We start from the raw sequence: 27,993 nt of genomic DNA, 5'->3' as shown, positions 1-27,993 counted from the left end.
CTTACAAGGTACCTGCAGCCTCTGTCACAAAGAGGGAACTTGCCTGACCTCCCTCATGAAACAGCAGCAGAGTTTCTGCAGTTGGGCCCTGAAGCACATGTCCCTGCCTTCCCAGACACAGGTGCTGTGCCCTCAGATTCAGGTTTCTGTGGGGAGCATGGGACTCCTGGTGCTTCAACACCAAAGGCGTCCTCAGCTGCCTGACTCTCCCTGTGCCACCCAGAAAGTCAGTCCCACGTCTCACAGCAGAGCATCATCTGGACCCTGGTCCCTTCGCTCCAGTACCCACTCGGTGCGAGGTCGTAGGCCCTGCCTCACTCAGCACCAGGCTGAGTGGTGGCATTGGCGTGGACATGAGGAGCCTCTGTCCCGCCCAGTCACCAGCAACACTGCCCCGTCAGGGGATACAATGCCAGGATAACGGCCTGCATAGGCGGGCAGGCTTTCTTGCTCTTTCTCCCCGTACGTAAAGCAAGAAAGGGAGGACGCGAGAGGGCATAAGGGAGTGCATTTTGGTTCTCTGAGCAGCTCTCTGCCAGGCCAAAGGCACCACCGTTCAGCTGCAGATGGGCTCCTTCTGGCAAGGGCAACGTGCTACTCCGCAGTTCTCCTGGACGCACCACGGGACAGTCCCCCTGCTGTGACCTGCGCACGTCCCCATGATGAGGCTCACACAAGTACAGGCTGACCGACGTGTGCTCGTGCGTGCCTCCATGGGAGCACGCCAAAATCTCTATGCTCACGTAACGCAAGCCAGGAAAACATAGACTCGTCAAGGTTGGAAAAGACCCCAAAAGATCACCAAGTCCGACCGTCAATCACCAAGTCCTCATCCGCAACTGTGGACTCTGCTGAGCAGATGCTGGGGGCTAGATGTGACATGACCTCTCACATGGGAGCCTTTGTGCACCCGGACAAGAAGCATGAGAGCGATGCCCATTTCCTGCAAACTTTGCCACAAACAAGCCCACAGGTATGACCCAGGTGCACATCATCACCTGCCTGCACGGCAGGCCGCCAGCACTTGATCTGAGTCTTCTGCCTGCGCTGACGTGTTTCTATCCTGGAAATCCTCAGGCCTCTCCTCCCAGCACTTACAGAAGCCTTCATCTGGGAAAGCACGTGGCGTAAGCCAGGAAATGAAAAGGCAGCAGTGCAGGAAGCCAGGACACAGCCCGTACCATTGGCCGGGATGGTCCGCATTTGACGTGAGCTTGTCAGAAAATTATTACTTCCCCAAAGGGTGCCTCTGGGCCTCAGGCAATGCAGGTCTACTATAAAAGGCAGCCCAACTCTCTGCCCTCTCATCCACTTCTCTCGCCTCCTTCTCCTTGGGAATCAGGTGAGAGTGAAGCCTCGTCTCCTCCTCCTCCTCCTCCTTCAGGATCAGGTCTTTCCTCGATGGGTGCCTCAGCCGATATGGGCTGTCCTAGCCCAGGGCTGGGAACTGATTCTCATGGGAGAGGGAAGGGGAGAGGAGGTCTTCCAGAGAGAGGGGCTGGGACTTAGTTGAGGTGGCTCGTGGCCTTTGGGCTGGGCAGCGCGTGCTGGGCCAGGAGGTGCCTTGGCTCCACTGTGGTTGGGTGCAGTGCTGCCCCTCATGTATCCCTGTGCTCTGCTTCTTCCCCCTGCCCTCTCTCCCAGGTGCACCGCTGGACCAGAGACATGTCCTGCTACGACCAGTGCCAGCCCTGCCAGCCCTGCTCGCCCTGCGGCCCGACCCCGCTGGCCAACAGCTGCAATGAGCCCTGTGTCAGGCAGTGCCAGAACTCCATCGTCGTCATCGAGCCCTCCCCCGTGGTGGTGACCCTGCCCGGCCCCATCCTCAGCTCCTTCCCACAGAACACCGTTGTGGGCTCCTCCACCTCCGCTGCTGTTGGCAGCATCCTCAGCTGTGATGGAGTGCCCATCAACTCCGGGGGCTTTGACCTCTCCTGCATTACGAACCGCTACTGTGGCAGCAGATGTCGACCCTGCTAAAGCGGCTGGCAACAACTTTGGCCAAGAACTTCCAAGACCTCAGAACATGGTGCTGCTGGACAGGAGACAGAGCTTCAGGGCACTGTATTCACCTCCTCGGGCCACTGTTTTGCTCTTCTAATCCCTTCTCTCTCTTCTTTACCTTTCCTGTCACCGCCTCCCCACACCAGCCTAGCGGGGACCTGTTGGCCTCCCTCCCTCTGCAGGGCGGGCAGATGGACACCCTGCAGGAGCTCCACCGCATCTTAGTGGCTGCCCCTGCTGCTCTCTGTGAACCACCTCCTTTTCTTCTTCGGACTCATTAAAGTTGTGCTGCATCCAAGCTTGGGCCTGCGAGTCCTCCTTCCTTCTGCGGCAGCTCTTCCAGTCTGCTCAGGGAAGAGGTGGAGCAAGGGGAGGGTGGGACTCACCGCAGTAGATTTTGGTTTGTGCCCTTTCCCCTGGAGCTAACAAAGACAACCCTGGCTACTCCACAGCCAATGGCTATCAGCGAGAGCATGGCTCCAAAGGGCGGCAGGAGTGGGGAATGGGAAGACAAGAATGCACACGGACAGCCCACAGCCTCCTCTCCACCTTCCCCTCCACTGCATTACGCCATCTAGAGCCCGTGGCCGGTACACATGGGCACAGGCAGGTGAGATAGCGACCTCATATAGCCCTTCAGCACCTGGCAGGGCCCAGCTGCTCTCCAGATAGGCAGGCCTGAGGTAATGCACAAGTCAGGATTAGTATCGGCCACACTCCCTGCGAAGCCAACACCCCCACAAGGCCCTCATGGCTTGTTTCAGCTGTCCACCTTCCCTGCGCAAATGCCTTGTGGCGCAAATGACTGTTAATGCTAACATCTAGTTATGCTTTTCAGTTATACTTTGAAAGTTCCTTTTGGACCTTGGCCTTCAGCCGCAGGCAATGCTCTAAATCCTGGCATCCATCCGTGGTCTCCTGGGAGCAGAAAAGGAACTCCTGGAGGCACCGCTTGGCGCACAATAACATCTCGGGCACACAGCGCCCCACGAACCGTGTGAGGTTCCACTCATGCCCTTCCTGCCCTCAGGTCGTGGGCTGACCACGGAGGACCTCACCCCGGAGCAGGTGGATGTACCGTGAAGGACACTGTGACCCCGTAAAGAGCTTGCACTGGAAGAGGTTCCTGGCAGGAACTGCCCTCCTGCGGAGAGAAGCCCACGCTGGAGCAGGTCCTCTGGCAGGAGCTGTGACCCCGTGGGGGACCCACGGTGGAGCAGCCCGTGAAGAAATGCAGCCCGGTGGAAGGACCCACGTTGGAGAATTTTGTGAAGGACCTTCTCCCGTGGGTGGGACCCCACCGTGGAGCAGGGGAGCAGCGTGAAGAGGAAGGAGTGGCAGAGACTATGTGTAACGCAGAGTCCGCAACCCCCCTTCCCATTCAGAGGTGAGGCTCACAGGACGGTAGCTCCCCAGGTTCTCCTTTCTACCCTTTTCCAAGATGGACACACTCTTTCCCTTCTTCCACTCCCCAGGGACTTCACCTGACTGCCATGGCCTTTCGAGACCATGGAGAGTGTCTTGGCAGCTCCACCAGCCAATTCCCTCAGGACTCTGGGATGCATCTCGTCAGGTCCCATAGACTTGTGGGTGTGCCGGTTCCTCAGGTGGTGGGAGGGGCTTTAGCCCCCTCGTCTCCATCCTGCGGTCCATTGGCTTGAGAGGGTTGAGGAGAGAGGCTACCAGCCAAGACTGAGGCAAGAAAGTTGTTGAGTACCTCAGCTCTCTCCTCGTCTCTTGATACTAGGCAACCATTCTTGTTCAGCAGGGCGGGTGCACTTTCTTTAGCCTTCTTTTTCTGGCTGTCGTACCTGTAGAAGCCCTTTAGTTATTCTTTGCATCCCTTACCTGTCCCCGCTTCCACTGCTTCCACTGCTTGCGCGGTTCCCTCTTGCTCATTAGTTTGACCAGCATATCTCAGCTCAGCCGTACTGCTCTCTTCCCTTCCTTGCCGGATTTCTTACACCTGGCAACTGAGAGCTCCTGTGCTCTATGGAATGCACCTTCCAAGGTCTGCCGGCACTTCTGTTCCCTTGTCCCTGAGGACCTCTTCCCAGGGGGTCCTGCTGACTAACTCCTTGAAGAGCTGGAAGGCTGCTTTCTGTACGACCCTTCCCACGATCAAAAAATCCCCAAACTTCCACCAACGGCACCAGCGTCTGAGCCAGGTGTTAATCGGGTGAATAATCAGTGAGAACATCCAAGGGCAACGATAGCTAGGGCAGATCCCCTCTTCCTCTGCCACACCATGCAGTGCCCCGTGCGGCCCAGCGGGTGGTTGCACAGATTTGCAAGGCTGAGGTGCCTGGCGCACCGCACATCCCCACCTCCCATCAGAACGAGCACCTCCAGGACAAAAAGGGTTTCTTGCATGGGCCTAAAAGAAGACACAGGTGAGCGACTGACCCTTCCTCCCATGGTACTGTAGAGAGAGCACCGACCAGAACAGCCCAGGCTCTCTCTCTGCAGCTCACGGCAAGTACAATCCCATCCTGGCGCGCGAGGGAAGAACAGTTCCATGGAAGAAGCTCTCTCACCACCTTCTCTTTTCCCTCAGGCCACCAACCCCAGCCCCTCTCAGAAAGAGGATCTTTGGGTGCAGATCTCTGGGCGCGTAGGGGAAATAGGGCTGCCACGGGAGTGCTGAGGGCCTTTGCCCACAGCTCAGCCTTGCACAGAAGGGCCTCCTGCCAGGCTGCCAAGAGAAGAGAACTGTACTGGGCCCCTTCTCCTAGGTCCCTCCTCCCCTGAAGCCTACCGCTCGTGGAGAACAGCCTTTGGTGCTTGAACCTCAGAAATTTGGGCCTACAAAGACAGCCGAGATCATCTGCACTGACCTGCCTGGGAGACGTTGAGAGGGAACGGGCTGGGAAAGAGAGCCAGTGAGGGGCTGGATGGTTGGGGAAAGAAATGCAAGGTGGAGGGGGTCTGAGGCAGCCAAGGGAGTGGGTGTTTCTTCTCTGTCACCAGTTGTCATGCAGGACTCTTCCTAGCAGAGTCAGAAAGAGCTGAAGAGAGCAGGTGTCGTGGTTTAGCCGGCAGCTCAGCCCCACACAGTCGCTCGCTCACTCCCCCACCGGTAGATGGGGGAGAGAATCAGAAGGGTAACGCTCGTGGGTTGGGATAAGAACAGTGAAATAATTAAAATTAAAAGAAACAACAACAAAAATGCAACGTAAGGAGAACAACGAGAGGCGCGAAACGCGGGATGGGGGGGAGAGGAAGGGAGAGGGGAGGGGAATGAACCGCCGAAACAGACCACAAGCGACGCAAGCGCTCACCGCCCGCCGACCCAAAGCCACGCCTCCTCTGAGCCGCAGATTGCCCCCCCTTGCTATACTGGTCATGGTGTCACATGGTATGGAACGAACATGCCATTGGCCAGTCGGGGTCAGCCGCCCCGGCCGTGGCCTTGCCCCTCCCAGCCTCCCGCCGACGCGGCAGAGCGCGGGAAGCTGGAAAGGTTGTCGACACCCCCACCCCCCCACCCCCCACCCCACCCCGGAGGAGAATTAACCCCTTCTCAGCCAAAACCAGCACAGCAGGTCATCAAGAGAGTAGCTCCCATTCACGGCTTTCCTCCCGCGCAGACCGTGGGGACTCCTTGTACATTTGAGGCTACGGCAGGAGGTTTGGTGAGCTGTGCTCTGCCCATGGCTCTAAACCTGCCACTGGTGCCCAGGTACACAAGCACAAAGGCCACCTGACATCACTGCCCACCGTCCTCTGAAGGGAACAACAGTGGGAGGAAGAGACTGCTCCTGATGGCATAGATAGGAAGCAGGAAAAAAAGAAAAGCATGGCAATGTAAAAAGCACACATGGCACTTCTAATTACCATAGTTGTTGCAGAACCAGGGAGACCTTGGCTGGCTTCCAAACACACCCGGCTGATCTCTCATGCTCCCTCCTCCACAGGGCAGAAGGAGATAGTAAGGAGAAAGTCAGGTGAAAGTAAGGTTGTGGGTCAAGGTAAAGACAGGGGGATTACTTACCAAATGCTGCCACCCTTAAAGCAGGCTCGACTTGGGGAAGATTCATTTAACATAGTGCCAATTACGAATAGAGCAGGATGGTGAGAAACAGACCAAAACCCTCTAAAACACCTCCATGCCCACCTCTTTTTCACAGCCTCGACTTCCCTCCTTCGTTCATGGCTCTCCATCTCCTCCACCCGCAAGCCGCACAGTGTACTGTGGAATGGGGGAGCGTTGTGGCAGGACACAACAGTTCCTTCCTGCCGCTCTTTTCTCCTCACATTTTTCTCTGCTCCAGCATGAGTCCTTCCCATAGGCTGCAGTCTTTCAAGACCAGCTCCATCATAGGTCCAGTCCACGGCCTGCAGTCCTTCCGGATAAGACTGCCCCGGCATGGGGGTCCTCCAGGGCCCGCAGTTGGTGCCAGGAGCCTGCTTCAGCGTGGGCTCTGCACAGGCCACACTTCCAGCAGGGGATATCCACCTGGTCCAGCGTGGGATCCTCCATGGGCTCCTGGTCCAGCGCGGGATCCTCCATGTGGATGTCTGCTCCACCGTGGTCTCTCCCACAGGTTGCCCAGCAATCTCTGCACCATTGCCTGAAGCACCTCCTCCTCCTCCTCCTCCTCCCTTTCCTCTGGCCTTGGTGTTTGCGGGACTGTTTCTCAAACGGTTTACTCTCTCCATTCCTCATTTCCTGTGTAGGCTTTTGCCCTTTCTCTAAGATGTGTTAGCCAGCATTGCTAACGGGCTCAGCGCTGTGCAGCAGATAGTCCGTGTTGGAGCCGGTTGGAACTGGCTCTGTCAGACATGGCGGTAGCCACTGGATTCTTCTCACAGGGGGCACCCCTGCACCCTTCTCCCCCACCTCCCAAAGCCTTGCCACAGAAACAGGCTGCAGTGGGTCCAAGAGAGTATGAGGCACAGTTAGAGGGATACGAATTCCAAGAGAGAGGAACCAGTCCAGGCTTCAGTAAGGCACGGATGGAATGCTGAATAAGCTTAAGAGAAATGGTATTATTCCTCACGCTTAAAGAGTTTGAATAAGTGCTCTAATATGACAGCTATCTAATGTCCTTGAACTTGAGTTTGAAAGCGGCTCCCATGGGAAGGGCAGTCAGGCCTGGCTGAAGCCTCCCAGCAGCACCACCTGGACATGATCTCAGCAAGGTCAACAAAGGGAGAAGGGCGGCCCTCGGTTACACTGCCTCTAAGCTGGAGCAAAGACAAGGCAGACTAGGGTGGAGGACGCACTTAGGTCCCTTACAAGGTACCTGCAGCCTCTGTCACAAAGAGGGAACTTGCCTGACCTCCCTCATGAAACAGCAGCAGAGTTTCTGCAGTTGGGCCCTGAAGCACATGTCCCTGCCTTCCCAGACACAGGTGCTGTGCCCTCAGATTCAGGTTTCTGTGGGGAGCATGGGACTCCTGGTGCTTCAACACCAAAGGCGTCCTCAGCTGCCTGACTCTCCCTGTGCCACCCAGAAAGTCAGTCCCACGTCTCACAGCAGAGCATCATCTGGACCCTGGTCCCTTCGCTCCAGTACCCACTCGGTGCGAGGTCGTAGGCCCTGCCTCACTCAGCACCAGGCTGAGTGGTGGCATTGGCATGGACATGAGGAGCCTCTGTCCCGCCCAGTCACCAGCAACACTGCCTCGTCAGGGGATACAATGCCAGGATAACGGCCTGCATAGGCGGGCAGGCTTTCTTGCTCTTTCTCCCCGTACGTAAAGCAAGAAAGGGAGGACGCGAGAGGGCATAAGGGAGTGCATTTTGGTTCTCTGAGCAGCTCTCTGCCAGGCCAAAGGCACCACCGTTCAGCTGCAGATGGGCTCCTTCTGGCAAGGGCAACGTGCTACTCTGCAGTTCTCCTGGACGCACCACGGGACAGTCCCCCTGCTGTGACCTGCGCACGTCCCCATGATGAGGCTCACACAAGTACAGGCTGACCGACGTGTGCTCGTGCGTGCCTCCATGGGAGCACGCCAAAATCTCTATGCTCACGTAACGCAAGCCAGGAAAACATAGACTCGTCAAGGTTGGAAAAGACCCCAAAAGATCACCAAGTCCGACCGTCAATCACCAAGTCCACATCCGCAACTGTGGACTCTGCTGAGCAGATGCTGGGGGCTAGATGTGACATGACCTCTCACATGGGAGCCTTTGTGCACCCGGACAAGAAGCATGAGAGCGATGCCCATTTCCTGCAAACTTTGCCACAAACAAGCCCACAGGTATGACCCAGGTGCACATCATCACCTGCCTGCACGGCAGGCCGCCAGCACTTGATCTGAGTCTTCTGCCTGCGCTGACGTGTTTCCATCCTGGAAATCCTCAGGCCTCTCCTCCCAGCACTTACAGAAGCCTTCATCTGGGAAAGCACGTGGCGTAAGCCAGGAAATGAAAAGGCAGCAGTGCAGGAAGCCAGGACACAGCCCGTACCATTGGCCGGGATGGTCCGCATTTGACGTGAGCTTGTCAGAAAATTATTACTTCCCCAAAGGGTGCCTCTGGGCCTCAGGCAATGCAGGTCTACTATAAAAGGCAGCCCAACTCTCTGCCCTCTCATCCACTTCTCTCGCCTCCTTCTCCTTGGGAATCAGGTGAGAGTGAAGCCTCGTCTCCTCCTCCTCCTCCTCCTTCAGGATCAGGTCTTTCCTCGATGGGTGCCTCAGCCGATATGGGCTGTCCTAGCCCAGGGCTGGGAACTGATTCTCATGGGAGAGGGAAGGGGAGAGGAGGTCTTCCAGAGAGAGGGGCTGGGACTTAGTTGAGGTGGCTCGTGGCCTTTGGGCTGGGCAGCGCGTGCTGGGCCAGGAGGTGCCTTGGCTCCACTGTGGTTGGGTGCAGTGCTGCCCCTCATGTATCCCTGTGCTCTGCTTCTTCCCTGCCCTCTCTCCCAGGTGCACCGTTGGACCAGAGACATGTCCTGCTACGACCAGTGCCAGCCCTGCCAGCCCTGCTCGCCCTGTGGCCCGACCCCGCTGGCCAACAGCTGCAATGAGCCCTGTGTCAGGCAGTGCCAGAACTCCACCATCGTCATCCAGCCCTCCCCCGTGGTGGTGACCCTGCCCGGCCCCATCCTCAGCTCCTTCCCACAGAACACCGTTGTGGGCTCCTCCACCTCCGCTGCTGTTGGCAGCATCCTCAGCTGTGATGGAGTGCCCATCAACTCCGGGGGCTTTGACCTCTCCTGCATTACGAACCGCTACTGTGGCAGCAGATGTCGACCCTGCTAAAGCGGCTGGCAACAACTTTGGCCAAGAACTTCCAAGACCTCAGAACATGGTGCTGCTGGACAGGAGACAGAGCTTCAGGGCACTGTATTCACCTCCTCGGGCCACTGTTTTGCTCTTCTAATCCCTTCTCTCTCTTCTTTACCTTTCCTGTCACCGCCTCCCCACACCAGCCTAGCGGGGACCTGTTGGCCTCCCTCCCTCTGCAGGGCGGGCAGATGGACACCCTGCAGGAGCTCCACCGCATCTTAGTGGCTGCCCCTGCTGCTCTCTGTGAACCACCTCCTTTTCTTCTTCGGACTCATTAAAGTTGTGCTGCATCCAAGCTTGGGCCTGCGAGTCCTCCTTCCTTCTGCGGCAGCTCTTCCAGTCTGCTCAGGGAAGAGGTGGAGCAAGGGGAGGGTGGGACTCACCGCAGTAGATTTTAGTTTGTGCCCTTTCCCCTGGAGCTAACAAAGACAACCCTGGCTACTCCACAGCCAATGGCTATCAGCGAGAGCATGGCTCCAAAGGGTGGCAGGAGTGGGGAATGGGAAGACAAGAATGCACACGGACAGCCCACAGCCTCCTCTCCACCTTCCCCTCCACTGCATTACGCCATCTAGAGCCCGTGGCCGGTACACATGGGCACAGGCAGGTGAGATAGCGACCTCATATAGCCCTTCAGCACCTGGCAGGGCCCAGCTGCTCTCCAGATAGGCAGGCCTGAGGTAATGCACAAGTCAGGATTAGTATCGGCCACACTCCCTGCGAAGCCAACACCCCCACAAGGCCCTCATGGCTTGTTTCAGCTGTCCACCTTCCCTGCGCAAATGCCTTGTGGCGCAAATGACTGTTAATGCTAACATCTAGTTATGCTTTTCAGTTATACTTTGAAAGTTCCTTTTGGACCTTGGCCTTCAGCCGCAGGCAATGCTCTAAATCCTGGCATCCATCCGTGGTCTCCTGGGAGCAGAAAAGGAACTCCTGGAGGCACCGCTTGGCGCACAATAACATCTCGGGCACACAGCGCCCCACGAACCGTGTGAGGTTCCACTCATGCCCTTCCTGCCCTCAGGTCGTGGGCTGACCACGGAGGACCTCACCCCGGAGCAGGTGGATGTACCGTGAAGGACACTGTGACCCCGTAAAGAGCTTGCACTGGAAGAGGTTCCTGGCAGGAACTGCCCTCCTGCGGAGAGAAGCCCACGCTGGAGCAGGTCCTCTGGCAGGAGCTGTGACCCCGTGGGGGACCCACGGTGGAGCAGCCCGTGAAGAAATGCAGCCCGGTGGAAGGACCCACGTTGGAGAATTTTGTGAAGGACCTTCTCCCGTGGGTGGGACCCCACCGTGGAGCAGGGGAGCAGCGTGAAGAGGAAGGAGTGGCAGAGACTATGTGTAACGCAGAGTCCGCAACCCCCCTTCCCATTCAGAGGTGAGGCTCACAGGACGGTAGCTCCCCAGGTTCTCCTTTCTACCCTTTTCAAAGATGGACACACTCTTTCCCTTCTTCCACTCCCCAGGGACTTCACCTGACTGCCATGGCCTTTCGAGACCATGGAGAGTGTCTTGGCAGCTCCACCAGCCAATTCCCTCAGGACTCTGGGATGCATCTCGTCAGGTCCCATAGGCTTGTGGGTGTGCCGGTTCCTCAGGTGGTGGGAGGGGCTTTAGCCCCCTCGTCTCCATCCTGCGGTCCATTGGCTTGAGAGGGTTGAGGAGAGAGGCTACCAGCCAAGACTGAGGCAAGAAAGTTGTTGAGTACCTCAGCTCTCTCCTCGTCTCTTGATACTAGGCAACCATTCTTGTTCAGCAGGGCGGGTGCACTTTCTTTAGCCTTCTTTTTCTGGCTGTCGTACCTGTAGAAGCCCTTTAGTTATTCTTTGCATCCCTTACCTGTCCCCGCTTCCACTGCTTCCACTGCTTGCGCGGTTCCCTCTTGCTCATTAGTTTGACCAGCATATCTCAGCTCAGCCGTACTGCTCTCTTCCCTTCCTTGCCGGATTTCTTACACCTGGCAACTGAGAGCTCCTGTGCTCTATGGAATGCACCTTCCAAGGTCTGCCGGCACTTCTGTTCCCTTGTCCCTGAGGACCTCTTCCCAGGGGGTCCTGCTGACTAACTCCTTGAAGAGCTGGAAGGCTGCTTTCTGTACGACCCTTCCCACGATCAAAAAATCCCCAAACTTCCACCAACGGCACCAGCGTCTGAGCCAGGTGTTAATCGGGTGAATAATCAGTGAGAACATCCAAGGGCAACGATAGCTAGGGCAGATCCCCTCTTCCTCTGCCACACCATGCAGTGCCCCGTGCGGCCCAGCGGGTGGTTGCACAGATTTGCAAGGCTGAGGTGCCTGGCGCACCGCACATCCCCACCTCCCATCAGAACGAGCACCTCCAGGACAAAAAGGGTTTCTTGCATGGGCCTAAAAGAAGACACAGGTGAGCGACTGACCCTTCCTCCCATGGTACTGTAGAGAGAGCACCGACCAGAACAGCCCAGGCTCTCTCTCTGCAGCTCACGGCAAGTACAATCCCATCCTGGCGCGCGAGGGAAGAACAGTTCCATGGCAGAAGCTCTCTCACCACCTTCTCTTTTCCCTCAGGCCACCAACGCCAGCCCCTCTCAGAAAGAGGATCTTTGGGTGCAGATCTCTGGGCGCGTAGGGGAAATAGGGCTGCCACGGGAGTGCTGAGGGCCTTTGCCCACAGCTCAGCCTTGCACAGAAGGGCCTCCTGCCAGGCTGCCAAGAGAAGAGAACTGTACTGGGCCCCTTCTCCTAGGTCCCTCCTCCCCTGAAGCCTACCGCTCGTGGAGAACAGCCTTTGGTGCTTGAACCTCAGAAATTTGGGCCTACAAAGACAGCCGAGATCATCTGCACTGACCTGCCTGGGAGACGTTGAGAGGGAACGGGCTGGGAAAGAGAGCCAGTGAGGGGCTGGATGGTTGGGGAAAGAAATGCAAGGTGGAGGGGGTCTGAGGCAGCCAAGGGAGTGGGTGTTTCTTCTCTGTCACCAGTTGTCATGCAGGACTCTTCCTAGCAGAGTCAGAAAGAGCTGAAGAGAGCAGGTGTCGTGGTTTAGCCGGCAGCTCAGCCCCACACAGTCGCTCGCTCACTCCCCCACCGGTAGATGGGGGAGAGAATCAGAAGGGTAACGCTCGTGGGTTGGGATAAGAACAGTGAAATAATTAAAATTAAAAGAAACAGCAACAAAAATGCAACGTAAAGAGAACAACGAGAGGCGCGAAACGCGGGGTGGGGGGGAGGGGAAGGGAGAGGGGAGGGGAATGAACCGCCGAAACAAACCACAAGCGACGCAAGCGCTCACCGCCCGCCGACCCAAAGCCACGCCTCCTCTGAGCCGCAGATTGCCCCCCCTTGCTATACTGGTCATGGTGTCACATGGTATGGAACGAACATGCCATTGGCCAGTCGGGGTCAGCCGCCCCGGCCGTGGCCTTGCCCCTCCCAGCCTCCCGCCGACACGGCAGAGCGCGGGAAGCTGGCAAGGTTGTCGACACCCCCACCCCCCCACCCCCCACCCCACCCCGGAGGAGAATTAACCCCTTCTCAGCCAAAACCAGCACAGCAGGTCATCAAGAGAGTAGCTCCCATTCACGGCTTTCCTCCCGCGCAGACCGTGGGGACTCCTTGTACATTTGAGGCTACGGCAGGAGGTTTGGTGAGCTGTGCTCTGCCCATGGCTCTAAACCTGCCACTGGTGCCCAGGTACACAAGCACAAAGGCCACCTGACATCACTGCCCACCGTCCTCTGAAGGGAACAACAGTGGGAGGAAGAGACTGCTCCTGATGGCATAGATAGGAAGCAGGAAAAAAAGAAAAGCATGGCAATGTAAAAAGCACACATGGCACTTCTAATTACCATAGTTGTTGCAGAACCAGGGAGACCTTGGCTGGCTTCCAAACACACCCGGCTGATCTCTCATGCTCCCTCCTCCACAGGGCAGAAGGAGATAGTAAGGAGAAAGTCAGGTGAAAGTAAGGTTGTGGGTCAAGGTAAAGACAGGGGGATTACTTACCAAATGCTGCCACCCTTAAAGCAGGCTCGACTTGGGGAAGATTCATTTAACATAGTGCCAATTACGAATAGAGCAGGATGGTGAGAAACAGACCAAAACCCTCTAAAACACCTCCATGCCCACCTCTTTTTCACAGCCTCGACTTCCCTCCTTCGTTCATGGCTCTCCATCTCCTCCACCCGCAAGCCGCACAGTGTACTGTGGAATGGGGGAGCGTTGTGGCAGGACACAACAGTTCCTTCCTGCCGCTCTTTTCTCCTCACATTTTTCTCTGCTCCAGCATGAGTCCTTCCCATAGGCTGCAGTCTTTCAAGACCAGCTCCATCATAGGTCCAGTCCACGGCCTGCAGTCCTTCCGGATAAGACTGCCCCGGCATGGGGGTCCTCCAGGGCCCGCAGTTGGTGCCAGGAGCCTGCTTCAGCGTGGGCTCTGCACAGGCCACACTTCCAGCAGGGGATATCCACCTGGTCCAGCGTGGGATCCTCCATGGGCTCCTGGTCCAGCGCGGGATCCTCCATGTGGATGTCTGCTCCACCGTGGTCTCTCCCACAGGTTGCCCAGCAATCTCTGCACCATTGCCTGAAGCACCTCCTCCTCCTCCTCCTCCTCCCTTTCCTCTGGCCTTGGTGTTTGCGGGACTGTTTCTCAAATGGTTTACTCTCTCCATTCCTCATTTCCTGTGTAGGCTTTTGCCCTTTCTCTAAGATGTGTTAGCCAGCATTGCTAACGGGCTCAGCGCTGTGCAGCAGATAGTCCGTGTTGGAGCCGGTTGGAACTGGCTCTGTCAGACATGGCGGTAGCCACTGGATTCTTCTCACAGGGGGCACCCCTGCACCCTTCTCCCCCACCTCCCAAAGCCTTGCCACAGAAACAGGCTGCAGTGGGTCCAAGAGAGTATGAGGCACAGTTAGAGGGATACGAATTCCAAGAGAGAGGAACCAGTCCAGGCTTCAGTAAGGCACGGATGGAATGCTGAATAAGCTTAAGAGAAATGGTATTATTCCTCACGCTTAAAGAGTTTGAATAAGTGCTCTAATATGACAGCTATCTAATGTCCTTGAACTTGAGTTTGAAAGCGGCTCCCATGGGAAGGGCAGTCAGGCCTGGCTGAAGCCTCCCAGCAGCACCACCTGGACATGATCTCAGCAAGGTCAACAAAGGGAGAAGGGCGGCCCTCGGTTACACTGCCTCTAAGCTGGAGCAAAGACAAGGCAGACTAGGGTGGAGGACGCACTTAGGTCCCTTACAAGGTACCTGCAGCCTCTGTCACAAAGAGGGAACTTGCCTGACCTCCCTCATGAAACAGCAGCAGAGTTTCTGCAGTTGGGCCCTGAAGCACATGTCCCTGCCTTCCCAGACACAGGTGCTGTGCCCTCAGATTCAGGTTTCTGTGGGGAGCATGGGACTCCTGGTGCTTCAACACCAAAGGCGTCCTCAGCTGCCTGACTCTCCCTGTGCCACCCAGAAAGTCAGTCCCACGTCTCACAGCAGAGCATCATCTGGACCCTGGTCCCTTCGCTCCAGTACCCACTCGGTGCGAGGTCGTAGGCCCTGCCTCACTCAGCACCAGGCTGAGTGGTGGCATTGGCATGGACATGAGGAGCCTCTGTCCCGCCCAGTCACCAGCAACACTGCCTCGTCAGGGGATACAATGCCAGGATAACGGCCTGCATAGGCGGGCAGGCTTTCTTGCTCTTTCTCCCCGTACGTAAAGCAAGAAAGGGAGGACGCGAGAGGGCATAAGGGAGTGCATTTTGGTTCTCTGAGCAGCTCTCTGCCAGGCCAAAGGCACCACCGTTCAGCTGCAGATGGGCTCCTTCTGGCAAGGGCAACGTGCTACTCTGCAGTTCTCCTGGACGCACCACGGGACAGTCCCCCTGCTGTGACCTGCGCACGTCCCCATGATGAGGCTCACACAAGTACAGGCTGACCGACGTGTGCTCGTGCGTGCCTCCATGGGAGCACGCCAAAATCTCTATGCTCACGTAACGCAAGCCAGGAAAACATAGACTCGTCAAGGTTGGAAAAGACCCCAAAAGATCACCAAGTCCGACCGTCAATCACCAAGTCCACATCCGCAACTGTGGACTCTGCTGAGCAGATGCTGGGGGCTAGATGTGACATGACCTCTCACATGGGAGCCTTTGTGCACCCGGACAAGAAGCATGAGAGCGATGCCCATTTCCTGCAAACTTTGCCACAAACAAGCCCACAGGTATGACCCAGGTGCACATCATCACCTGCCTGCACGGCAGGCCGCCAGCACTTGATCTGAGTCTTCTGCCTGCGCTGACGTGTTTCCATCCTGGAAATCCTCAGGCCTCTCCTCCCAGCACTTACAGAAGCCTTCATCTGGGAAAGCACGTGGCGTAAGCCAGGAAATGAAAAGGCAGCAGTGCAGGAAGCCAGGACACAGCCCGTACCATTGGCCGGGATGGTCCGCATTTGACGTGAGCTTGTCAGAAAATTATTACTTCCCCAAAGGGTGCCTCTGGGCCTCAGGCAATGCAGGTCTACTATAAAAGGCAGCCCAACTCTCTGCCCTCTCATCCACTTCTCTCGCCTCCTTCTCCTTGGGAATCAGGTGAGAGTGAAGCCTCGTCTCCTCCTCCTCCTCCTCCTTCAGGATCAGGTCTTTCCTCGATGGGTGCCTCAGCCGATATGGGCTGTCCTAGCCCAGGGCTGGGAACTGATTCTCATGGGAGAGGGAAGGGGAGAGGAGGTCTTCCAGAGAGAGGGGCTGGGACTTAGTTGAGGTGGCTCGTGGCCTTTGGGCTGGGCAGCGCGTGCTGGGCCAGGAGGTGCCTTGGCTCCACTGTGGTTGGGTGCAGTGCTGCCCCTCATGTATCCCTGTGCTCTGCTTCTTCCCTGCCCTCTCTCCCAGGTGCACCGTTGGACCAGAGACATGTCCTGCTACGACCAGTGCCAGCCCTGCCAGCCCTGCTCGCCCTGTGGCCCGACCCCGCTGGCCAACAGCTGCAATGAGCCCTGTGTCAGGCAGTGCCAGAACTCCACCATCGTCATCCAGCCCTCCCCCGTGGTGGTGACCCTGCCCGGCCCCATCCTCAGCTCCTTCCCACAGAACACCGTTGTGGGCTCCTCCACCTCCGCTGCTGTTGGCAGCATCCTCAGCTGTGATGGAGTGCCCATCAACTCCGGGGGCTTTGACCTCTCCTGCATTACGAACCGCTACTGTGGCAGCAGATGTCGACCCTGCTAAAGCGGCTGGCAACAACTTTGGCCAAGAACTTCCAAGACCTCAGAACATGGTGCTGCTGGACAGGAGACAGAGCTTCAGGGCACTGTATTCACCTCCTCGGGCCACTGTTTTGCTCTTCTAATCCCTTCTCTCTCTTCTTTACCTTTCCTGTCACCGCCTCCCCACACCAGCCTAGCGGGGACCTGTTGGCCTCCCTCCCTCTGCAGGGCGGGCAGATGGACACCCTGCAGGAGCTCCACCGCATCTTAGTGGCTGCCCCTGCTGCTCTCTGTGAACCACCTCCTTTTCTTCTTCGGACTCATTAAAGTTGTGCTGCATCCAAGCTTGGGCCTGCGAGTCCTCCTTCCTTCTGCGGCAGCTCTTCCAGTCTGCTCAGGGAAGAGGTGGAGCAAGGGGAGGGTGGGACTCACCGCAGTAGATTTTAGTTTGTGCCCTTTCCCCTGGAGCTAACAAAGACAACCCTGGCTACTCCACAGCCAATGGCTATCAGCGAGAGCATGGCTCCAAAGGGTGGCAGGAGTGGGGAATGGGAAGACAAGAATGCACACGGACAGCCCACAGCCTCCTCTCCACCTTCCCCTCCACTGCATTACGCCATCTAGAGCCCGTGGCCGGTACACATGGGCACAGGCAGGTGAGATAGCGACCTCATATAGCCCTTCAGCACCTGGCAGGGCCCAGCTGCTCTCCAGATAGGCAGGCCTGAGGTAATGCACAAGTCAGGATTAGTATCGGCCACACTCCCTGCGAAGCCAACACCCCCACAAGGCCCTCATGGCTTGTTTCAGCTGTCCACCTTCCCTGCGCAAATGCCTTGTGGCGCAAATGACTGTTAATGCTAACATCTAGTTATGCTTTTCAGTTATACTTTGAAAGTTCCTTTTGGACCTTGGCCTTCAGCCGCAGGCAATGCTCTAAATCCTGGCATCCATCCGTGGTCTCCTGGGAGCAGAAAAGGAACTCCTGGAGGCACCGCTTGGCGCACAATAACATCTCGGGCACACAGCGCCCCACGAACCGTGTGAGGTTCCACTCATGCCCTTCCTGCCCTCAGGTCGTGGGCTGACCACGGAGGACCTCACCCCGGAGCAGGTGGATGTACCGTGAAGGACACTGTGACCCCGTAAAGAGCTTGCACTGGAAGAGGTTCCTGGCAGGAACTGCCCTCCTGCGGAGAGAAGCCCACGCTGGAGCAGGTCCTCTGGCAGGAGCTGTGACCCCGTGGGGGACCCACGGTGGAGCAGCCCGTGAAGAAATGCAGCCCGGTGGAAGGACCCACGTTGGAGAATTTTGTGAAGGACCTTCTCCCGTGGGTGGGACCCCACCGTGGAGCAGGGGAGCAGCGTGAAGAGGAAGGAGTGGCAGAGACTATGTGTAACGCAGAGTCCGCAACCCCCCTTCCCATTCAGAGGTGAGGCTCACAGGACGGTAGCTCCCCAGGTTCTCCTTTCTACCCTTTTCAAAGATGGACACACTCTTTCCCTTCTTCCACTCCCCAGGGACTTCACCTGACTGCCATGGCCTTTCGAGACCATGGAGAGTGTCTTGGCAGCTCCACCAGCCAATTCCCTCAGGACTCTGGGATGCATCTCGTCAGGTCCCATAGGCTTGTGGGTGTGCCGGTTCCTCAGGTGGTGGGAGGGGCTTTAGCCCCCTCGTCTCCATCCTGCGGTCCATTGGCTTGAGAGGGTTGAGGAGAGAGGCTACCAGCCAAGACTGAGGCAAGAAAGTTGTTGAGTACCTCAGCTCTCTCCTCGTCTCTTGATACTAGGCAACCATTCTTGTTCAGCAGGGCGGGTGCACTTTCTTTAGCCTTCTTTTTCTGGCTGTCGTACCTGTAGAAGCCCTTTAGTTATTCTTTGCATCCCTTACCTGTCCCCGCTTCCACTGCTTCCACTGCTTGCGCGGTTCCCTCTTGCTCATTAGTTTGACCAGCATATCTCAGCTCAGCCGTACTGCTCTCTTCCCTTCCTTGCCGGATTTCTTACACCTGGCAACTGAGAGCTCCTGTGCTCTATGGAATGCACCTTCCAAGGTCTGCCGGCACTTCTGTTCCCTTGTCCCTGAGGACCTCTTCCCAGGGGGTCCTGCTGACTAACTCCTTGAAGAGCTGGAAGGCTGCTTTCTGTACGACCCTTCCCACGATCAAAAAATCCCCAAACTTCCACCAACGGCACCAGCGTCTGAGCCAGGTGTTAATCGGGTGAATAATCAGTGAGAACATCCAAGGGCAACGATAGCTAGGGCAGATCCCCTCTTCCTCTGCCACACCATGCAGTGCCCCGTGCGGCCCAGCGGGTGGTTGCACAGATTTGCAAGGCTGAGGTGCCTGGCGCACCGCACATCCCCACCTCCCATCAGAACGAGCACCTCCAGGACAAAAAGGGTTTCTTGCATGGGCCTAAAAGAAGACACAGGTGAGCGACTGACCCTTCCTCCCATGGTACTGTAGAGAGAGCACCGACCAGAACAGCCCAGGCTCTCTCTCTGCAGCTCACGGCAAGTACAATCCCATCCTGGCGCGCGAGGGAAGAACAGTTCCATGGCAGAAGCTCTCTCACCACCTTCTCTTTTCCCTCAGGCCACCAACGCCAGCCCCTCTCAGAAAGAGGATCTTTGGGTGCAGATCTCTGGGCGCGTAGGGGAAATAGGGCTGCCACGGGAGTGCTGAGGGCCTTTGCCCACAGCTCAGCCTTGCACAGAAGGGCCTCCTGCCAGGCTGCCAAGAGAAGAGAACTGTACTGGGCCCCTTCTCCTAGGTCCCTCCTCCCCTGAAGCCTACCGCTCGTGGAGAACAGCCTTTGGTGCTTGAACCTCAGAAATTTGGGCCTACAAAGACAGCCGAGATCATCTGCACTGACCTGCCTGGGAGACGTTGAGAGGGAACGGGCTGGGAAAGAGAGCCAGTGAGGGGCTGGATGGTTGGGGAAAGAAATGCAAGGTGGAGGGGGTCTGAGGCAGCCAAGGGAGTGGGTGTTTCTTCTCTGTCACCAGTTGTCATGCAGGACTCTTCCTAGCAGAGTCAGAAAGAGCTGAAGAGAGCAGGTGTCGTGGTTTAGCCGGCAGCTCAGCCCCACACAGTCGCTCGCTCACTCCCCCACCGGTAGATGGGGGAGAGAATCAGAAGGGTAACGCTCGTGGGTTGGGATAAGAACAGTGAAATAATTAAAATTAAAAGAAACAGCAACAAAAATGCAACGTAAAGAGAACAACGAGAGGCGCGAAACGCGGGGTGGGGGGGAGGGGAAGGGAGAGGGGAGGGGAATGAACCGCCGAAACAAACCACAAGCGACGCAACCGCTCACCGCCCGCCGACCCAAAGCCACGCCTCCTCTGAGCCGCAGATTGCCCCCCCTTGCTATACTGGTCATGGTGTCACATGGTATGGAACGAACATGCCATTGGCCAGTCGGGGTCAGCCGCCCCGGCCGTGGCCTTGCCCCTCCCAGCCTCCCGCCGACACGGCAGAGCGCGGGAAGCTGGCAAGGTTGTCGACACCCCCACCCCCCCACCCCCCACCCCACCCCGGAGGAGAATTAACCCCTTCTCAGCCAAAACCAGCACAGCAGGTCATCAAGAGAGTAGCTCCCATTCACGGCTTTCCTCCCGCGCAGACCGTGGGGACTCCTTGTACATTTGAGGCTACGGCAGGAGGTTTGGTGAGCTGTGCTCTGCCCATGGCTCTAAACCTGCCACTGGTGCCCAGGTACACAAGCACAAAGGCCACCTGACATCACTGCCCACCGTCCTCTGAAGGGAACAACAGTGGGAGGAAGAGACTGCTCCTGATGGCATAGATAGGAAGCAGGAAAAAAAGAAAAGCATGGCAATGTAAAAAGCACACATGGCACTTCTAATTACCATAGTTGTTGCAGAACCAGGGAGACCTTGGCTGGCTTCCAAACACACCCGGCTGATCTCTCATGCTCCCTCCTCCACAGGGCAGAAGGAGATAGTAAGGAGAAAGTCAGGTGAAAGTAAGGTTGTGGGTCAAGGTAAAGACAGGGGGATTACTTACCAAATGCTGCCACCCTTAAAGCAGGCTCGACTTGGGGAAGATTCATTTAACATAGTGCCAATTACAAATAGAGCAGGATGGTGAGAAACAGACCAAAACCCTCTAAAACACCTCCATGCCCACCTCTTTTTCACAGCCTCGACTTCCCTCCTTCGTTCATGGCTCTCCATCTCCTCCACCCGCAAGCCGCACAATGTACTGTGGAATGGGGGAGCGTTGTGGCAGGACACAACAGTTCCTTCCTGCCACTCTTTTCTCCTCACATCTCCTCACATCTCTCTCCTCCTCCTCTGCTCCAGCATGAGTCCTTCCCATAGGCTGCAGTCTTTCAAGACCAGCTCCATCATAGGTCCAGTCCACGGCCTGCAGTCCTTCCGGATAAGACTGCCCCGGCATGGGGGTCCTCCAGGGCCCGCAGTTGGTGCCAGGAGCCTGCTTCAGCGTGGGCTCTGCACAGGCCACACTTCCAGCAGGGGATATCCACCTGGTCCAGCGTGGGATCCTCCATGGGCTCCTGGTCCAGTGCGGGATCCTCCATGTGGATGTCTGCTCCACCGTGGTCTCTCCCACAGGTTGCCCAGCAATCTCTGCACCATTGCCTGAAGCACCTCCTCCTCCTCCTCCTCCTCCCTTTCCTCTGGCCTTGGTGTTTGCGGGACTGTTTCTCAAATGGTTTACTCTCTCCATTCCTCATTTCCTGTGTAGGCTTTTGCCCTTTCTCTAAGATGTGTTAGCCAGCATTGCTAACGGGCTCAGCGCTGTGCAGCAGATAGTCCGTGTTGGAGCCGGTTGGAACTGGCTCTGTCAGACATGGCGGTAGCCACTGGATTCTTCTCACAGGGGGCACCCCTGCACCCTTCTCCCCCACCTCCCAAAGCCTTGCCACAGAAACAGGCTGCAGTGGGTCCAAGAGAGCATGAGGCACAGTTAGAGGGATACGAATTCCAAGAGAGAGGAACCAGTCCAGGCTTCAGTAAGGCACGGATGGAATGCTGAATAAGCTTAAGAGAAATGGTATTATTCCTCACGCTTAAAGAGTTTGAATAAGTGCTCTAATATGACAGCTATCTAATGTCCTTGAACTTGAGTCTGAAAGCGGCTCCCATGGGAAGGGCAGTCAGGCCTGGCTGAAGCCTCCCAGCAGCACCACCTGGACATGATCTCAGCAAGGTCAACAAAGGGAGAAGGGTGGCCCTCGGTTACACTGCCTCTAAGCTGGAGCAAAGACAAGGCAGACTAGGGTGGAGGACGCACTTAGGTCCCTTACAAGGTACCTGCAGCCTCTGTCACAAAGAGGGAACTTGCCTGACCTCCCTCATGAAACAGCAGCAGAGTTTCTGCAGTTGGGCCCTGAAGCACATGTCCCTGCCTTCCTAGACACAGGTGCTGTGCCCTCAGATTCAGGTTTCTGTGGGGAGCATGGGACTCCTGGTGCTTCAACACCAAAGGCGTCCTCAGCTGCCTGACTCTCCCTGTGCCACCCAGAAAGTCAGTCCCACGTCTCACAGCAGAGCATCATCTGGACCCTGGTCCCTTCGCTCCAGTACCCACTCGGTGCAAGGTCGTAGGCCCTGCCTCACTCAGCACCAGGCTGAGTGGTGGCATTGGCGTGGACATGAGGAGCCTCTGTCCCGCCCAGTCACCAGCAACACTGCCCCGTCAGGGGATACAATGCCAGGATAACGGCCTGCATAGGCGGGCAGGCTTTCTTGCTCTTTCTCCCCGTACTTAAAGCAAGAAAGGGAGGACGCGAGAGGGCATAAGGGAGTGCATTTTGGTTCTCTGAGCAGCTCTCTGCCAGGCCAAAGGCACCACCGTTCAGCTGCAGATGGGCTCCTTCTGGCAAGGGCAACGTGCTACTCTGCAGTTCTCCTGGACGCACCACGGGACAGTCCCCCTGCTGTGACCTGCGCACGTCCCCATGATGAGGCTCACACAAGTACAGGCTGACCGACGTGTGCTCGTGCGTGCCTCCATGGGAGCACGCCAAAATCTGTATGCTCACGTAACGCAAGCCAGGAAAACATAGACTCGTCAAGGTTGGAAAAGACCCCAAAAGATCACCAAGTCCGACCGTCAATCACCAAGTCCTCATCCGCAACTGTGGACTCTGCTGAGCAGATGCTGGGGGCTAGATGTGACATGACCTCTCACATGGGAGCCTTTGTGCACCCGGACAAGAAGCATGAGAGCGATGCCCATTTCCTGCAAACTTTGCCACAAACAAGCCCACAGGTATGACCCAGGTGCACATCATCACCTGCCTGCACGGCAGGCCACCAGCACTTGATCTGAGTCTTCTGCCTGCGCTGACGTGTTTCTATCCTGGAAATCCTCAGGCCTCTCCTCCCAGCACTTACAGAAGCCTTCATCTGGGAAAGCACGTGGCGTAAGCCAGGAAATGAAAAGGCAGCAGTGCAGGAAGCCAGGACACAGCCCGTACCATTGGCCGGGATGGTCCGCATTTGACGTGAGCTTGTCAGAAAATTATTACTTCCCCAAAGGGTGCCTCTGGGCCTCAGGCAATGCAGGTCTACTATAAAAGGCAGCCCAACTCTCTGCCCTCTCATCCACTTCTCTCGCCTCCTTCTCCTTGGGAATCAGGTGAGAGTGAAGCCTCGTCTCCTCCTCCTCCTCCTCCTTCAGGATCAGGTCTTTCCTCGATGGGTGCCTCAGCCGATATGGGCTGTCCTAGCCCAGGGCTGGGAACTGATTCTCATGGGAGAGGGAAGGGGAGAGGAGGTCTTCCAGAGAGAGGGGCTGGGACTTAGTTGAGGTGGCTCGTGGCCTTTGGGCTGGGCAGCGCGTGCTGGGCCAGGAGGTGCCTTGGCTCCACTGTGGTTGGGTGCAGTGCTGCCCCTCATGTATCCCTGTGCTCTGCTTCTTCCCCCTGCCCTCTCTCCCAGGTGCACCGCTGGACCAGAGACATGTCCTGCTACGACCAGTGCCAGCCCTGCCAGCCCTGCTCGCCCTGTGGCCCGACCCCGCTGGCCAACAGCTGCAATGAGCCCTGTGTCAGGCAGTGCCAGAACTCCATCGTCGTCATCGAGCCCTCCCCCGTGGTGGTGACCCTGCCCGGCCCCATCCTCAGCTCCTTCCCACAGAACACCGTTGTGGGCTCCTCCACCTCCGCTGCTGTTGGCAGCATCCTCAGCTGTGATGGAGTGCCCATCAACTCCGGGGGCTTTGACCTCTCCTGCATTACGAACCGCTACTGTGGCAGCAGATGTCGACCCTGCTAAAGCGGCTGGCAACAACTTTGGCCAAGAACTTCCAAGACCTCAGAACATGGTGCTGCTGGACAGGAGACAGAGCTTCAGGGCACTGTATTCACCTCCTCGGGCCACTGTTTTGCTCTTCTAATCCCTTCTCTCTCTTCTTTACCTTTCCTGTCACCGCCTCCCCACACCAGCCTAGCGGGGACCTGTTGGCCTCCCTCCCTCTGCAGGGCGGGCAGATGGACACCCTGCAGGAGCTCCACCGCATCTTAGTGGCTGCCCCTGCTGCTCTCTGTGAACCACCTCCTTTTCTTCTTCGGACTCATTAAAGTTGTGCTGCATCCAAGCTTGGGCCTGCGAGTCCTCCTTCCTTCTGCGGCAGCTCTTCCAGTCTGCTCAGGGAAGAGGTGGAGCAAGGGGAGGGTGGGACTCACCGCAGTAGATTTTGGTTTGTGCCCTTTCCCCTGGAGCTAACAAAGACAACCCTGGCTACTCCACAGCCAATGGCTATCAGCGAGAGCATGGCTCCAAAGGGCGGCAGGAGTGGGGAATGGGAAGACAAGAATGCACACGGACAGCCCACAGCCTCCTCTCCACCTTCCCCTCCACTGCATTACGCCATCTAGAGCCCGTGGCCGGTACACATGGGCACAGGCAGGTGAGATAGCGACCTCATATAGCCCTTCAGCACCTGGCAGGGCCCAGCTGCTCTCCAGATAGGCAGGCCTGAGGTAATGCACAAGTCAGGATTAGTATCGGCCACACTCCCTGCGAAGCCAACACCCCCACAAGGCCCTCATGGCTTGTTTCACCTGTCCACCTTCCCTGCGCAAATGCCTTGTGGCGCAAATGACTGTTAATGCTAACATCTAGTTATGCTTTTCAGTTATACTTTGAAAGTTCCTTTTGGACCTTGGCCTTCAGCCGCAGGCAATGCTCTAAATCCTGGCATCCATCCGTGGTCTCCTGGGAGCAGAAAAGGAACTCCTGGAGGCACCGCTTGGCGCACAATAACATCTCGGGCACACAGCGCCCCACGAACCGTGTGAGGTTCCACTCATGCCCTTCCTGCCCTCAGGTCGTGGGCTGACCACGGAGGACCTCACCCCGGAGCCGGTGGATGTACCGTGAAGGACACTGTGACCCCGTAAAGAGCTTGCACTGGAAGAGGTTCCTGGCAGGAACTGCCCTCCTGCGGAGAGAAGCCCACGCTGGAGCAGGTCCTCTGGCAGGAGCTGTGACCCCGTGGGGGACCCACGGTGGAGCAGCCCGTGAAGAAATGCAGCCCGGTGGAAGGACCCACGTTGGAGAATTTTGTGAAGGACCTTCTCCCGTGGGTGGGACCCCACCGTGGAGCAGGGGAGCAGCGTGAAGAGGAAGGAGTGGCAGAGACTATGTGTAACGCAGAGTCCGCAACCCCCCTTCCCATTCAGAGGTGAGGCTCACAGGACGGTAGCTCCCCAGGTTCTCCTTTCTACCCTTTTCAAAGATGGACACACTCTTTCCCTTCTTCCACTCCCCAGGGACTTCACCTGACTGCCATGGCCTTTCGAGACCATGGAGAGTGTCTTGGCAGCTCCACCAGCCAGTTCCCTCAGGACTCTGGGATGCATCTCGTCAGGTCCCATAGACTTGTGGGTGTGCCGGTTCCTCAGGTGGTGGGAGGGGCTTTAGCCCCCTCGTCTCCATCCTGCGGTCCATTGGCTTGAGAGGGTTGAGGAGAGAGGCTACCAGCCAAGACTGAGGCAAGAAAGTTGTTGAGTACCTCAGCTCTCTCCTCGTCTCTTGATACTAGGCAACCATTCTTGTTCAGCAGGGCGGGTGCACTTTCTTTAGCCTTCTTTTTCTGGCTGTCGTACCTGTAGAAGCCCTTTAGTTATTCTTTGCATCCCTTACCTGTCCCCGCTTCCACTGCTTCCACTGCTTGCGCGGTTCCCTCTTGCTCATTAGTTTGACCAGCATATCTCAGCTCAGCCGTACTGCTCTCTTCCCTTCCTTGCCGGATTTCTTACACCTGGCAACTGAGAGCTCCTGTGCTCTATGGAATGCACCTTCCAAGGTCTGCCGGCACTTCTGTTCCCTTGTCCCTGAGGACCTCTTCCCAGGGGGTCCTGCTGACTAACTCCTTGAAGAGCTGGAAGGCTGCTTTCTGTATGAACCTTCCCACGATCAAAAAATCCCCAAACTTCCACCAACGGCACCAGCGTCTGAGCCAGGTGTTAATCGGGTGAATAATCAGTGAGAACATCCAAGGGCAACGATAGCTAGGGCAGATCCCCTCTTCCTCTGCCACACCATGCAGTGCCCCGTGCGGCCCAGCGGGTGGTTGCACAGATTTGCAAGGCTGAGGTGCCTGGCGCACCGCACATCCCCACCTCCCATCAGAACGAGCACCTCCAGGACAAAAAAGGTTTCTTGCATGGGCCTAAAAGAAGACACAGGTGAGCGACTGACCCTTCCTCCCATGGTACTGTAGAGAGAGCACCGACCAGAACAGCCCAGGCTCTCTCTCTGCAGCTCACGGCAAGTACAATCCCATCCTGGCGCGCGAGGGAAGAACAGTTCCATGGCAGAAGCTCTCTCACCACCTTCTCTTTTCCCTCAGGCCACCAACCCCAGCCCCTCTCAGAAAGAGGATCTTTGGGTGCAGATCTCTGGGCGCGTAGGGTAAATAGGGCTGCCACGGGAGTGCTGAGGGCCTTTGCCCACAGCTCAGCCTTGCACAGAAGGGCCTCCTGCCAGGCTGCCAAGAGAAGAGAACTGTACTGGGCCCCTTCTCCTAGGTCCCTCCTCCCCTGACGCCTACCGCTCGTGGAGAACAGCCTTTGGTGCTTGAACCTCAGAAATTTGGGCCTACAAAGACAGCCGAGATCATCTGCACTGACCTGCCTGGGAGACGTTGAGAGGGAACGGGCTGGGAAAGAGAGCCAGTGAGGGGCTGGATGGTTGGGGAAAGAAATGCAAGGTGGAGGGGATCTGAGGCAGCCAAGGGAGTGGGTGTTTCTTCTCTGTCACCAGTTGTCATGCAGGACTCTTCCTAGCAGAGTCAGAAAGAGCTGAAGAGAGCAGGTGTCGTGGTTTAGCCGGCAGCTCAGCCCCACACAGTCGCTCGCTCACTCCCCCACCGGTAGATGGGGGAGAGAATCAGAAGGGTAACGCTCGTGGGTTGGGATAAGAACAGTGAAATAATTAAAATTAAAAGAAACAACAACAAAAATGCAACGTAAAGAGAACAACGAGAGGCGCGAAACGCGGGGTGGGGGGGAGGGGAAGGGAGAGGGGAGGGGAATGAACCGCCGAAACAGACCACAAGCGACGCAAGCACTCACCGCCCGCCGACCCAAAGCCACGCCTCCTCTGAGCCGCAGATTGCCCCCCCTTGCTATACTGGTCATGGTGTCACATGGTATGGAACGAACGTGCCATTGGCCAGTCGGGGTCAGCCGCCCCGGCCGTGGCCTTGCCCCTCCCAGCCTCCCGCCGACGCGGCAGAGCGCGGGAAGCTGGCAAGGTTGTCGACACCCCCACCCCCCACCCCCCACCCCACCCCGGAGGAGAATTAACCCCTTCTCAGCCAAAACCAGCACAGCAGGTCATCAAGAGAGTAGCTCCCATTCACGGCTTTCCTCCCGCGCAGACCGTGGGGACTCCTTGTACATTTGAGGCTACGGCAGGAGGTTTGGTGAGCTGTGCTCTGCCCATGGCTCTAAACCTGCCACTGGTTCCCAGGTACACAAGCACAAAGGCCACCTGACATCACTGCCCACCGTCCTCTGAAGGGAACAACAGTGGGAGGAAGAGACTGCTCCTGATGGCATAGATAGGAAGCAGGAAAAAAAGAAAAGCATGGCAATGTAAAAAGCACACATGGCACTTCTAATTACCATAGTTGTTGCAGAACCAGGGAGACCTTGGCTGGCTTCCAAACACACCCGGCTGATCTCTCACGCTCCCTCCTCCACAGGGCAGAAGGAGATAGTAAGGAGAAAGTCAGGTGAAAGTAAGGTTGTGGGTCAAGGTAAAGACAGGGGGATTACTTACCAAATGCTGCCACCCTTAAAGCAGGCTCGACTTGGGGAAGATTCATTTAACATAGTGCCAATTACAAATAGAGCAGGATGGTGAGAAACAGACCAAAACCCTCTAAAACACCTCCATGCCCACCTCTTTTTCACAGCCTCGACTTCCCTCCTTCGTTCATGGCTCTCCATCTCCTCCACCCGCAAGCCGCACAATGTACTGTGGAATGGGGGAGCGTTGTGGCAGGACACAACAGTTCCTTCCTGCCACTCTTTTCTC

General features: G+C 57.0%; 4 protein-coding genes across 4 annotated transcripts; all 4 read left to right on the top strand.

Moving 5' to 3' along the window:
• The first annotated feature begins 1,665 nt into the window (after positions 1-1,665).
• Positions 1,666-1,980, top strand: LOC135317277 (feather keratin Cos1-1/Cos1-3/Cos2-1-like). Its single transcript, XM_064473230.1, has one exon. The coding sequence runs from the start codon at positions 1,666-1,668 to the stop codon at positions 1,978-1,980; it is 315 nt and encodes a 104-aa protein (XP_064329300.1).
• Positions 1,981-8,904: 6,924 nt separating this feature from the next.
• LOC135317253 (feather keratin Cos1-2-like) lies at positions 8,905-9,219 on the top strand. Its single transcript, XM_064473194.1, has one exon. It carries the CDS (start codon positions 8,905-8,907, stop codon positions 9,217-9,219), a length of 315 nt encoding a protein of 104 aa, XP_064329264.1.
• A 6,924-nt stretch (positions 9,220-16,143) lies between these two features.
• Positions 16,144-16,458, top strand: LOC135317252 (feather keratin Cos1-2-like). Its single transcript, XM_064473192.1, has one exon. The coding sequence runs from the start codon at positions 16,144-16,146 to the stop codon at positions 16,456-16,458; it is 315 nt and encodes a 104-aa protein (XP_064329262.1).
• Positions 16,459-23,403: 6,945 nt separating this feature from the next.
• LOC135317276 (feather keratin Cos1-1/Cos1-3/Cos2-1-like) lies at positions 23,404-23,718 on the top strand. Its single transcript, XM_064473229.1, has one exon. The coding sequence runs from the start codon at positions 23,404-23,406 to the stop codon at positions 23,716-23,718; it is 315 nt and encodes a 104-aa protein (XP_064329299.1).
• The last annotated feature ends 4,275 nt before the right edge of the window (positions 23,719-27,993 follow it).

The sequence above is a fragment of the Phalacrocorax carbo genome, chromosome 25 (assembly GCF_963921805.1).
Source record: "Phalacrocorax carbo chromosome 25, bPhaCar2.1, whole genome shotgun sequence".
NCBI lineage: Eukaryota > Metazoa > Chordata > Aves > Suliformes > Phalacrocoracidae > Phalacrocorax > Phalacrocorax carbo.
Note: the sequence above shows the minus strand (reverse complement) of the source record. Positions and strands in the feature narration are given on the sequence as shown.